The sequence below is a fragment of the Symphalangus syndactylus genome, chromosome 11, assembly GCF_028878055.3.
Source record: "Symphalangus syndactylus isolate Jambi chromosome 11, NHGRI_mSymSyn1-v2.1_pri, whole genome shotgun sequence".
NCBI lineage: Eukaryota > Metazoa > Chordata > Mammalia > Primates > Hylobatidae > Symphalangus > Symphalangus syndactylus.
Window position 1 is genome coordinate 133162783 of NC_072433.2, and position 13159 is coordinate 133175941.

Consider the following 13159-nt stretch of genomic DNA (forward strand, 5'->3'; position numbering starts at 1 on the left):
GGGCACGTCCTGCTGGGCGGCAGTGCCCGTTTCTGCGTCTCCTTGGAACCACTGTGGACGTTTGTCTGTCCTGCTGTGGGGTTTCTAAGATGCCTCCCCCTTCCCCAAATGCCCAGAGAACAGCCCCCGTGCTCCTGCTGGGACCAAAATACCAGCTCACTTACAACTTGATTTTCCCTATCGCAGCCAGAGACGTGTGCGTGGCTGTGCGCGCGTGTCTATTTTAGCAACAGCCAAGCAGTGGGCAGGGTGGGAGGTGTAGGGATGGGTTCTATTTTTAGCCTGCTTAATGCACTGGCACTTTTGGGTGCTTTTAAATGAACCTCTCTGGGGTCAATGCACAAGCTGGCCTCTGGGATGAGTTCACTACGGGACACGCAGGGTGCTACATGCTGCCCTGGTCCTGCCCGGTCTCCAGTTGGGGCTAATCTGGAGGTCCTGACAGCCGCAGCATGTCTCACCTGCCCTGGAGGATGCCAGCTGAGCTCCTTAGAAGTGGCCACCGTGGGGTACCTGGTGCTGGTACAAACAAGGTTTCCCTCCCCGTCTCCCTCCCCACAGCTTTGGAGCTGTGTTTTCTGCCAGGTCTGTGAGGGGAGATGGGGTGGAGTCATGGTCAGTCCTAAGCACTGTTCCAGGCCCTGTTGGTGGGAAGCAGGAGGGGCCTGTGCCAGCCGGCATCCATGTCAGGGGACAGGTGTCAGGGCAGTAGGGTGCCAGGCTGGGCTGAGTGCCTTCAGTGCTACCCCCTCACGGGGCTACAGCTCTCTGCAGTGTCTCCCCTGGGCCACCAGCAGGGTCTGGGGGGATCTTCTGGCCATCCCCCTCCACCATTCCCCACATGCTGCAGAGCTCACAGGCCAGAGGTCCTGGGTCCCACTGGCCACAGGTGGGCCTGGGATTTTGGCCTGCGTAGGGCCCTGGCAGTTCAGGGTAAAGTCCCTCAGGACGGAAGCACAGGTTCTCCGTACCGCTCGGCCAGTGAAGGAACTCTGTGGCCCTGGCTGAGTCTCCTTCTTGGTGAAATGACGGATATGACCTGATGGTGGGGTCCAGGGTGGGGGGATGGCTGGGGAGACGGGCGCTTCTCTCCTGCAGGCAGCCACGCCCTCACCCACAGTGTGCGTACCTGCTTCCCGGCCCAGAGCATGGGCTGGACTGTGGCAGAAGAGGTGCCACTGACCACCCCACTCTGTCCTGCTCCCCAACTGCAGGCCAACGCCTGGCCCTTCCTCCTAGCTGGGGTGGGGGGGCTTTGCACCAGGGGTAGCATCAGTGGGCAGGGCTGGGCCCTTGGCTGTTCTCTGCCTGCTTGGGGCTGGCGCAGCCCAACCAAGTTGTCATGGAGCCCAAGACTCACAATGCAACTGCCCGAGGCCATGATGCCATGGGAAGTTGGGCTCAGGCCGCTGCCCCTGGTGCAGAGGGCTCGGGGCAGCTTGCTCTCTCTCTGGCTGAGTGGAGGTCCTCGCTGTGTCCACACCTCCACTTCCATCTGCGCCTCAGGTCCCTGATGGGCTGGGAGGTTGCGGAGGGGGTGGGCCTGGTGCTGCTGTGGCTGCAGGTGCCCCCTGGGCAGGACCTCACCCTCTGAGGACCCTACTCTGTGAGCTGCATCCCCAGAGGGACAGTTTACAAAGCTCTGCTGACTGGGGTTCAGCTTGTCTGTTGAGCAAACTTTTTGTTTTCTTTTTTAAAAAGTTTCTTGGCCAGGCACGGTGGCTCCCACCTATAATCCCAGCACTTTGGGAGGCCGAGGCAGGTGGATCACCTGAGGTTATGAGTTTGAGACCAGCCTGGCCAACATGGTGAAATCCTGTCTCCACTTAAAAATACAAAAATTAGCCGGGCATGGTGGCAGGCGCTTGTAATCCCAGCTACTCAGGAGGCTGAGGCACAAGAATCTCGTGAACCCGCAGGAGGCGGAGGCTGCTGTGAACTGAGATCACGCCACTGCAATCCAGCCTGGGCAACAAAGTGAGACTCCATCTCAAGTGTCTCAAGCCAGGGTCTCTAGGGCCTGAGGGCTGCAGTCCCCAGTGTGAGGAGAGACGCTCGGGCCTGGGAGCTGATGCCCAGGATGCAGCCGGAGGTGCCCCTGCCAGGTGCGGTGCAGAGGCCGGTGGGCCGGGGGCGGGGGCCGGTGCGAGACCTGAGGATCCCGTCTGCTGTTTCTTCTCGTTAACGGGAATGAGATAGGCTCATTGGCTGCTCGTCCCCCAATCCAAATGGAAAACCGCCAGCCAGGGCTGGGCACAGGCAAGTACTCCCACCCGTTGCCGCTGTCGTGCCGCGAGTGGTGTTGGCAGGGGTCTCCTGAGGAAACCGTGCCAACGCAGGAGTGGCCAGAGACCGTCCAGGCCACAGACAGGGCCACGATGAGCAGTGCTGCCCAGGGCATGTTGGGGGCAGCTCCTGGAGACCACAGGGAGGGGAGGGGGGCACCCAGATGTGGGCAGCACTGGACCAGGAGGAGGAGGGGCAGCAGCTTGCCCAAGGCAGGGCCTCTGCCACAGGGCGGAAGGCTGGGAAGGAGCGAGGGTGTGATGGGTTCCGAGTGCCCCATGCAATGGCTGTTTTGGGCCACATGCTCAAGCATGCGCCCAGGGAAGACCAGCCTAGGTACTGGGATCAGGCCCTTCAACATCAGCTACAATGTTGCTTTATCAGGGGCAGAGCCTGGGGAAAGGATGAAACTGACCCAGGAGACAAAAAGGTCTCCGGGCCAGACAGCCAAGCAGGAGGCTGCTTCTCTGCTGCGGGATGTGGCATCCAGGCTAGGCAAGGGGACGGCAGGCTGACAGCCCCGGAGGGAGTTCTCCTGGCAAGGCCGTGACCCCACGGCGGCCCTGAGTTTCCATCCCTCCTGCGCGGTGACAACAGAGCAGGCCACCGCCAGCCCATAGCTCCCACAGTGCGGCCCTGGAGCGCTGATTACTGCGGGATGTCCGCTGTTGTTTGCATAGCTTTAGCTTTACTGAGAGAATGCATGTACTGTTCCCTTCAGGTGGCCACACTGCACAACCATCACCCCCAATTCTATCTAGATCAGCTCCCTCCTCTTAAACCTCAGGGCCATTCAGCAGGCACTTGCTGTCCCCTCCTCCCCCAGCTCCTGGCCTCTGCTTTCTGCCTGGCGCCCAGCTTCTCACGCAGCGTGCATTGCTCCTGCATTTGTCCCTGTGGAGTCTGCGGTTGCACGGCCCACGTTTTCCCGGCTGTGTTTGTCCTCCACTGGACAGCTGGCTGTGCTTCCACTTCGTGGCTGCTGTGAATCCTGCAGCCGGGCGTGTGTGTGCACAGAAGGTTCTGAGTGGAGGCTTGACTTTGCCCTCTTAGATTTAGGCCTGGGAGGGGAACTGCTGGGTCCCAGGTGTTTTAATCAATTCTCTTCCAGTCTCTGGGAGAGGAGCCATCAGCAGATCCCCTCCTTCATGCAGGCCTGAGCAGCCCTCTCCTGGTGCCGCATCATCTACTCCGTCTATACCAGACCACCCCATCATGTCTGTGAAATCGGACCAGAGGCCAGACTTAGGGGCTTAAAGGAGGCCATGGAAAACCAGTCCAGTAACAGGGAGGGGGAGGAGAGTAGCCATCCCTGAGGAAGGTGGATTCTCGGATGTGTGGGACAAGCCCTGGTCCATCTGTAGTGCACAGTCGCAGGATGTCTGCGTGGTAGGAAGTGGGGGGCTCCGGAAGAAGGGGCTCTGAGCAGCTCCTCCCCAAGTGGGGTCCACATCTCCTTCCACGTGGCTGTGAGAGGCAGAGTGTGGTGGGGGCGGGGGGACTCGGGCAAGTGTCCTCTGGAAGCAGACCCTGGGCAAGGCTGCAGTGGGTGTCCCAGCCATTCCTGGGCTGGGGCCACCTTCCAGGAGGCGTCCATTCCCTGTGCAGCACGTACTGTATCTGTAGGGCAGCACCCACCCCTGCCCTCCTGGGAGCTTCCAGAGGGGCCACGCTGCCTCTCACCCCTGCCTGGTGTGAGCAGACACAGTGGGGTGCGGGACTGCAGCAATCACTGCAGAAGGGCACCCCGGGAAGAGGCTCTGTTGTGAGATGTGTCCTACCTGGCCCTGGCAGGCACAGGGAAGGTGGCAGCTTGGTCTGAGTGCCCAGGCTGTGCGGCTGAAGGGGGAGGCTGAGGACTTGTGAGCCACTCTGGGGAGGTGGTGGCAGCAGCACTCAGGATGGTGACCTGAGTCTGAAGCAGCTGCAATTGGACACAATCCTCCAGAGCCAGTTGGCGTGAGGGGTTTGTTGAGGAAGGTGTGGTGGGAGGGGGTTTTGTTGAGGATGCTGAGTTCCAGGGCTTCTCTGCTGGGCCGCATCCGACCCTGGCTATGGCAGCCATGCGGACACTTCTGAGATTCTGATCACAATGCCCTGAGGTCCCAGTTCCACAGAGCAGGAGAAACCTGCTGACTGGCACAAAGGCCGCACACGGTGAGATGTTTGCTCACAGGGAGGCCTGGGTAGTTCTCTCCAAGGGAGGCCTGGGTAGTTCTCTCCAAGGGGACCCTGGGAGAGCCGGTATTCAGGTTCTCAGGGCCACAAGGGAATTCCAAGACCAGCAACCTCAGACTTACAGGCAGGTGGGGCTTCTCTCCCTCGTCTGGACTTCGAGGGGCTCAGGTTCTGGTGGGCCTTTGGTGGCCAAGTGTTTCTAACATCGTCCCGTACACTTCCAACCCCGAGGGTCTGCTAGTTTGGTGAAGAGACGTGTGTGGGAGGCGTGGTGGCCCAGGCAGAGCCCCCCCGCGGCTGTTGCTCACATTGTCCCCTCGCTCACCTATTGCCCTCGTTCTCTTCCAGGGCTCAGCTCCCATCCTGGTGGTCATGGTGATCTTGCTCAACATCGGAGTCGCCATTCTGTTTATTAACTTTTTCATCTGATGAGATGTCGCGATAGCAAAGAGAGAAAGGGTAGAAAAAAGGGACGTTAAAATTAAAAGCAAAACCACAAGAAGGGAAAGACCGCACCTCGGACAGCCCAGCGACTTCCAAGTCCTCTCACAGAAGAACCACACGATTGGGTATCACTCACAGTTTGCCTTTTTTTCTGGGTAATGTTTTTTGGATTTTAGCCAAAATTCTTTGCTTGTATAACACTCTGCTGTGTGGCATGGCAGAAGGAGGCCAGCACGCAGCCCCTCCAGCTCCACGTGGAAACAGAAGGGATCCCGGCACATCAGTGCTAACAGCGGACGTTGTCCTCGTGGTCACACGTCCTGTCTTGGGTGTGGATGGAGGGTAGCACAGGGTGGCGCCTCAGCCCCGTGCCCCGAGCAGCAGGGCTGGCTCCTGTCGACATGAGCTTGGAAAGTGGATTCACTGCTTCGCCTGTCTACGGGTGACAAGTATGGGCGGGAGGCGTGGAGCAGGGTGGCCCACCCCAGCGGGCAGTAGCCCGGCCTTTTTCTGTGTGAGATCTGTGCTGCACACCTGAGGGAGGGGGAGGGATCGGCCACCTCCTCCCTGTGAGACGGATGCAGGTCCTTCCCTCTTCTCGGCACTGCCCCCGGCCTTCCGTGAGAAGCCGACTCCCCACACCGAGTTTTAAAGCAAAGCCCTTTTCTTCTGCTGCCCACTCACCGTGGGCCCCATTCGGCTGTCTGCCCCACCAGACCCCAGGGAAGCCGGGGCCCACTCCGATCTGCCTGGGCTCAGCTAAGCACGGAAGCCGAGGGCCTGTGCCGTGGAGCTGGCCTCGCGCCGGGGCTCTGGGTGTGTGCACTTGTGCGCTTGGTGTGCAGGGTGGACGCGTGGGCTTCCGTGTCCCCAGCAGTGAAGGCCCTAGAGGACGCCTTCTCCCATGGTTACTGACCTCCACGGGTTTTCACATCTTTGTACTGTGCCTGCCTCAACTTCCCCTAACAGATATGCATACTCCTTCCAGATGCCTCAGTGCTACACCAGAGTGGGCCTGGTCCCAGGACAGGAATGTGGTTCAAACCCAGTGGCTTGAAACTTCCTGAGAAATTGTAGCATATCCAACCCCCCAAAATGTAACTTGTTCAGTCCAACAAAAACAGGTTCCTTATGTTTCTGCCTTCTCTACCAGGGTCGCTCCATCACCCAAACAAAAGAACAAGGTTTGCCAGGATGTCCGAGTGCCCCCTGGCCCTGGCTCTCGTGTGCATGGACGTGTCTGAGGGGTCCGGGCACGGCCATACACAGGACCCCTGTGCCCGGGGAGGCGCTACAGGGATTCCCCATCCGGTCGTCTTGGGGCCAGCCCGTCTTATGGACTCTGCCTTGCTTTGCTTATGTTTAGCTGTTTCTCTGCTACCTTTCGAGCAGACTTCTTTACTACACTGCACTGGATTGCTATATTTTTAACCAGAAATAAACTAAAGATTAGAGCATGTTCCAGTTAAATTCAGTTTGTTCTCCGTTATATGTTCACTCCCTGTTCCTTCTCGTGGCCTGGTCTGGGGGGCAGAGGAGAGGGAGGGAGGGAGGACTGAAGGTCATACATTTCTGATAATGTCGCTTTCTAAAGGGATGTGACATCTTTTTGTACATCTTTTCCGTTTTTTAATATCAAGTGGTTGCTGCAGACCAGAAGTGAACCAAATAAAGCCGCCTGCTCTTTCCAGCTCTCACAATCACCATGCTGGGAGATGGGTTTTGTAATTGTCTGCAACTCTGCAAAGATCACAGCTGCTTTTGTACATTTCAGTAACTGCATGACACAAAACACTACCTGTGAGCGGGAGACAAATTCACACCATGAGACACGCACGGAGGCAGGCGTCCCTGAGCGAAGCTGTGCAGATCCAGGCCTAGGGACTGTCAGCTGCTGCCGTAACACAACCTAGAAAACCAAGCCGCGGCCGGCCCCTTGCCTTCCAGCAGCGAGGGCAAAGCCACTTCCCTATGAATTCCAGGATTCAACCAAGGCTAAAATGCCCCGGGTCTGAGAGAATCAAATCTTTAATTGGTTTCCACATGGGGTGATTAAGAGAAGGCTGCTTCCCACCTGTCCGGAGCCTCGGCCTTCCCTGACAGGCACGCAGTCCTTCCACCCAGGGCCCGGGGGACCTGCTTCCCTCCACACAGTCGGGCAGGGCAGGACAGCATGTGCCCAGCTGGCTGCTGCTGCATGGAGAATTTGATGAGTTTTCATTAACCTGAGAGCAGCCTCCCCAACAGCTTCTTCCACGTGGACCATGAGGCCAGGAGGAAGTGGCATCCCCTCCAGATGGCAGCACAGTCTGCGGGGGGTGGGTGTGGACAGCCCGTGGGCCAGGCTGGCATCTCCCCACCCTTACAAGCCTGCAGACAGGTCCACCTCTGGCCCAGGAACAGATTAGCCCTGCCCTGGAAGAGCTGGAGATGACCCTCTGCCCCGGGGCCTCTGGTGAACCTGTCTGTGCCCATGGGTGGCCCGTTTCACTTACCAGCCACTGCACACTGGATGGACTGGTGCTTTCTGAAGTTCAGTAGTGCACAGAATGTGCCTGGATAATTTCAGGAACCTGAAACAGTCTCTTTATCCATTCTTTTGCATCTAGAACCATTAGCTCACAGGATTCCCAAAGATACAGATCAGGCATGCAATGCCTGAGCCGAGCTAACTGACAAGACGGTGGTGATGTAGAAGAGCAGGACAGGGTTGGGCGCAATGGCTCATGCCTGTAATCCCACCACTTTGGGAGGCCAAGGCGGGTGGATCACCTGAGGTCAGGAGTTCGAGGCCAGCCTGACCAACATAGTGAAACCCCGTCTCTACTAAAAAAACACAAAAATTAGCCAGGCATGGTGGCAGGTGCCTGTAACCCCAGCTACTGAGGAGGCCGAGGCAGGAGAATCGCGTGAACCTGGGAAACAGAGGTTGCAGTGAGCCAAGATGGCGCCACTGCACTCCAGCCTGGACGACAGAGTGAGTCCATCTCAAGAACAAGATACACATTGTAGAAAGACGGGCCCTCGCCTGCGTGCACTCAACTCGCTCCCCTGTAAAGCCCCAAGCCAGGCCACGGGCCAGCAGTCCACGGGGCGTCCACACTCCAGGCTCTAACCATGCCCCTGGCTCTAACCACACTTGCTCCTTTTCACTTTCACGGCCACCCCGGCTGAGGGCCGTCAGTCACCCCCAAGGCACTGCAGACCTAAAGTGGGGAGAACTCGAGGGAAATGAAATGTTTTTCGTACTTTTTCAGTTCAGGTTCTTGGTTGTCCTTTACTCCTTCCCTGGGAAGTGTTATCGACAGCTGGACCCGTGGGACTGAAGAGGCCCTGAGGCCCGTGGTGGTCCCCAAGCTGCTGGCGCTCCTGGGCCGTGTGCGGCGGCAACTCCCCTCAGTCTTCACGGGACAGTGCGGATTTCACCCCATACTTGCGGCAGAACGCTCTGCAGGAGAGAGCGGAAGGACCGTCCCCCTCCTCGAGGTCACGCTCAGCTTCTGACTCCTAAGTTTGATCCGACTGTTCTTGCCTTTGGTCTTGGAAACTTGACATCAAGGTGCCTATTAGATTTTCGGTCGCCGCCTTCCATAGCTGCAGGTGCTGTGACTGTTTCTCCCTTCAGCCGGATGACAGCACCGGGCACAGCAAGCTTCAGGACATCATGACGCTGCCCTCCCGCAGTGCCTTTAACCTCGCCTGGGCCAGGGTCTGCCTCTAGCGCAGGACCACGATCCGGATTCCAGATAAGGTGGAGGGAGGAGAGCAGGAGGAAGAGGGCGGAGGGAGGAGACTGGAGGGCAGAGGGAGGAGGGCAGATGGGGAGGGAGGAGGTTGGAGGGCAGAGGGAGGAGGTTGGAGGGCGGAGGGAGGAGGTTGGAAGGCAGAGGGAGGAGGTTGGAGGGCGGAGGGAGGAGGTTGGAAGGCAGAGGGAGGAGGTTGGAGGGCAGAGGGAGGAGGTTGGACGGAGGAGGGAGGAGGTTGGACGGAGAAGGTTGCAGGGCAGACGGAGGAAAGAGGAGGGCAGATGGAGGAGGGAGGGGATTGGAGGGCAGAGGGAGGAGGTTGGAGGGAGGAGGTTGGAGGGAGGAAGGAGGAGCGCAGAGGGAGGAGGGAGGAGATTGGAGGGCAGAGGGAGGAGGTTGGAGGGAGGAGGGCGGAGGTTGGAGGACGGCGGAGGTTGGAGGACGGCAGGAGTCACTCAGCTCAGGCACCCGGTTGGCTTCTCTCACGCCCAGGCCGCGTGTCAGGTGAGGCAGTTGGTATGCAGAAACTGAGGAAGCAACTGTCCCCAAGTGCCAAGGAGGTTGCCGGCTCAGCCTTCAAAACAATCAAGGAAAAGTGCAGCTGCCTTTGTTGAAAAAAAGCCAGGCGGTATCTTCACCATGTGCACCCTGCCTTGAAAATGAACTACGGAATGCACGGCGGGTGGGGGGTGGGTGCTGGAAAGGGACGGAACAAGGGTCCATGGCAAACCACAAAGCACCTGCAGGCCAGCGCTTCCTGATGAGCAGAGGCGGGGGCCGGCACCTGGCACTGGCTGCAAAGGGGCAGTCAATGCTACCAGAGGACCTCAGCCACCCAGGTCAGCAACAGGGTAGCAGGGCGCTCAGGTACAGGTGAAGCCATACTGTGAAGAGAAGCTGAATGCTCCTCCCAAACTTCGGCCCACCCATTAGGAACAAATGCTTTTTAAGTCTGTTTCTTCATGAAACGCAAAGTGGAAGTGCCTGAGCTGTGAATGCAGCCACAGCGTTCTGTGCCAGCTTGTTCCCAAGCCTGGGAGAAGCAAGCGGCCCCATGACGGGCGCAGGCCACAGCGTGGGCGTGAGCTCACCCCATGTGTATCTGGGTGCTGGGCCCAGGCCGCTGGGTTTCTGGGGTCGGCGGAGCGGGCCAGGCAACAACCTCACACACCTACCTCATGGCCACTCGTCCACCTCGTACACTCCTGGCATTTGGGATAAACATCCTGTCTCAGACACCCTTCTCGTGCGCCTATGCCACCTGCTCGCACCTATGCCGCCCGCCCGTCCTCCCAAGTGTGCACACCCATCCGCCGTCCTTCCCCCATGTCTGTGCCCCATGGGACAGAGGCCTCCAGCTGCACCACCACTGCTCGTTAACAGCTGCCATCCATACCGAGGAAGCCTCTTCCAGCCCAGGGAGTGGCTGATGGGGTTCTGCTGTGCACGTGCTCCCCGGGGCCCTCCCAGCAGTGGCGGATGGGGCTCTGCTCTGTCCTTCTTGGTCATCTTCCTGGGCCTGCAGCAAAGCTCAGCCCAGCAACCAGGCAGCTCCTTACAGAGGCTAACGCCGGTCTGGTCTCTGGTGACCCCAGGCTGCTGTGAGAACTCGTGACCCGAGATCAGAACGGCCTTCGGGTCCCAGAGCTTCCCACACGATCGTGTGTGGAACAGACCAGGAGATTCCAGCGGATATGGGTTCAACCTTGACCACCAACCTTGACAACCCAAGGGCTGCCTCCCCCGACCATAACAGCCAACTCCTCCTCCACAGCGGCTCTGCCAGGCACCGAGTCCATAAAGGGCAGCCCCTGTTCGGCAAGGAGGGCGGATCTGCCAGGGGCTCCCAGGCCCTGGGGTCGGGCTGAGAGGGGAAGATGGGTGTGAGGGTGCGGGGGCTGGGGGGCGGGCCCTGCAGGGCGGTGCCTGGCCCGTCCTGCACCCCCAGCCTGGGAACCGCTGGCTTTCTCACATGGGCCTCTGGGGAGCCCGCGTCCCCAGGTGTGGCCACATCAGAGCACACTTCTGGGGCAGCACCTTCCCAGGTAGGTCCGTGTTCTCCTCGGGGGCAGGCGCCCCCTCCTGGACACTGAGCTGACCTCTCTAGCAGGACTCTGCTCATCTGCACCATTTGCCATTTCCACAGAAACCCTGTCCCAGAGCCTGGCGCAGAAAAAACCCACAGGGGCCTCTTGGCTCAGGGGAGCCATGCGGAAGAGGCAACCTCGCTCCAGCTGCAAACACCTCTGTGAACTCGGACAGAAAACAGTGTTAACCTGTGTTTCCTTCCAAGTCGGCCCTGGCGCATGTGAACGGCTTGCTAATACTGTGTACAATCATTCCGTGCAATGACAAAGAGAGAACTTTTCTTATTAAGTGGTTTAAAAAGTTACCCTGAGCCTTTGATTTTAAGCTGGAAAGATAGCTTGATTACTTACAAAATGAAAATCAAATAGTTTTCCTAAATGAATGTAACAGTTTAAATCATACTGTTATGAAAGCAAGGAACACTGTCAAGATTAAAAAGAAATTCTGCTCCTTTTAGTAATAAGCAATGTTGTGTTACACTTTGGATCGCTTATCTCATTACAAACCAGCGTCTTTACTGAACTTCCTTCCGCTGCAGAGCTGCGCAATGGATGTGTGGACAGAGCTGGGTGGCACATGGAGGCTCTCCTGGTTTCCGAGCAGGAAACGTGCTGGAGCAGGAATCGCGAGCTAGTCCTGTGGCGTCCCCGGGTCAGCACACGCGGGGTCCTCAGTCTTGAGTTCTGTGGCGTCCCCGGGTCAGCACGCGCGGGGTCCTCAGTCTCAAGTGAGTCTCGTGGCGTCCCTGGGTCAGCACGCACGGGGTCCTCGTCTCGCTGGCTCACCAATGGTGGCCAGGGCATGCCTCCCCAAGTCCTGAGTCTCTGCAGTGGTGACCGCGGCATGTCTCCCCCAGCCCCAAGTCTCCCGGCAGTGCAGGCAGCGTGGGCATGGGTTTGTCACAGCCTGTAAGTGAATGGAGGACACAAAAATAACCAGAGAGGCAGGCTCTGCCCTCCGGGAGCGCACAGGCAGTTTTTTAAATGCGTGCGTTCATGTAATTAAACGTCCCCGTTTGTTTCTCAGGGAGTGGTTACTCAATTTCTTCCCAGCCAGAGCTTTGTAAACCTGCGCTTCTCACCCCTCAGTGATGCCTGAGTCCAGCCTCTAAAGGTGGGTCCCCTGGGTGGGCTGCAGCCAGTGGGGACTTGGAAGCACTCTGAAGGTTAAGACAAGGAAAGCAGGTGTGAGCTGGACTTGGGGAAGCTGAGTCACCGTGGTACCTGCACTATGGCCCTTGGCCATGACAGCGTGTCAGCTTCCGGCAGGGACTGCTTGTGTGCCTTGGGACACCACCGTCAGGACCCCAGTGACCAGGCGTGGCCAGGCCCCGGATGGCATTGCTGCAGCTCTCTCGCAAAAGAGAAATAGAGGTGACTGCAACCTGCGCCGGGAGCCATCTGGGCTACGAAAATGAGACTGGCCTCCAGCGCTCACGGCCTCCACACAACACTCTTACACTGCCCAGGAGAGCAGCGGTCACTAGCAAGTTCCTTCCATGCACAAAGGCAGGCAGGCTGAGGCCGTGATCACAGCCAGAGCACGGCTCCTTTTCCTTCTGGGCTGGGGGACCACCATCCCCCGCTCCTTCTGGAGGAAGGCAGACTATTCTCTGATGGAAACCATCAAGCACACAGCACCACTTCCTCACTGCAACACCCGAGTGCCACATCCAGCGCAGGGTCTCGCCTCGTCACCTGAACATCACGGGGAAGGAGGCGCCTGTGGAGAGCCCTGGGGAGGGTATCTCTCACCAACAGGCATCTTGGTATTTGGTCCCCCAGTGACTGTGTCACCTAGCCAATGACATCCTGCTTGTACCAACTCAATTAAAAAAAAAGTCAGATGTCAAATTGCTATCAACACTGCTCTCATCTAAAAACAAACACAGACCAACTGCCTGGCAAGGATTTCCAAGCTCAATGGGTGGTTCCCTTGATGTTCATTCCACCCAACACCCCCACCCGACCCCAACCATGAAAAATGCCACAGCTCATGGCCAGTCCCTCTAATTCATCCTCACACAGAGCATGGCACGCATGGGCGGCAGGGGAAGAATGGAGAACAAGATGATTCATCCTTTAAAATCCCACAAAGCCCTCGAGGAGGAGCTGTGGCCCTGCTGCCAAGTGGGCCAGCCAGAGTGCCTCACCTGGTACGCCTGCCCACCCTGCAGTCAGGGGTCCGGGGGCCGTGTGGGAGGGCTGCAGCCGAGGCTTCCTAACAGCCAGCAGCTCACCACAGCGAGGAACTGGGCAAGAACGTGGCACCGAGTATGGCGTGTCCCAGCCGCTCCGCGCCAGCAGCTCCCGGGAGACAGAGGCCCGGGCTTTCGTGCCGGCCGCTCACGCCCTACAGCTGCTGTCTGGCCACCAAGTAGTTCAGTAAACTGGGCCCCGGCAGACAGAGCAGACCAC

The 13159-nt window shown here is 58.5% G+C and overlaps 2 protein-coding genes and 1 pseudogene across 7 annotated transcripts in view; 1 reads left to right on the forward strand and 2 right to left on the reverse strand.

The window, feature by feature from the left end:
• The window catches only part of JPH3 (junctophilin 3), a 97902-nt gene extending 91524 nt beyond the window's left edge, over positions 1–6378 (forward strand). The window contains exon 5 of the mRNA XM_055232701.1: positions 4813–6378. Within this exon, the coding sequence (XP_055088676.1) occupies positions 4813–4893 (81 nt within the window). The 3' untranslated portion in view covers positions 4894–6378. The remainder of the gene's footprint in view (positions 1–4812) is intronic.
• On the reverse strand, positions 2955–10864 carry LOC129492718 (uncharacterized; annotated as a pseudogene).
• A 639-nt stretch (positions 10865–11503) lies between these two features.
• KLHDC4 (kelch domain containing 4) overlaps positions 11504–13159 on the reverse strand; it is a 62897-nt gene continuing 61241 nt past the window's right edge. For 3 of the 6 annotated variants that reach the window (XR_010114520.1, XR_010114522.1, XR_010114523.1), the window contains one exon: positions 11507–11648. The gene's annotated coding sequence lies outside the window, so the exon portion shown is untranslated. The other 3 variants (XM_063613034.1, XM_063613035.1, XR_010114521.1) reach the window with 3 other exon arrangements.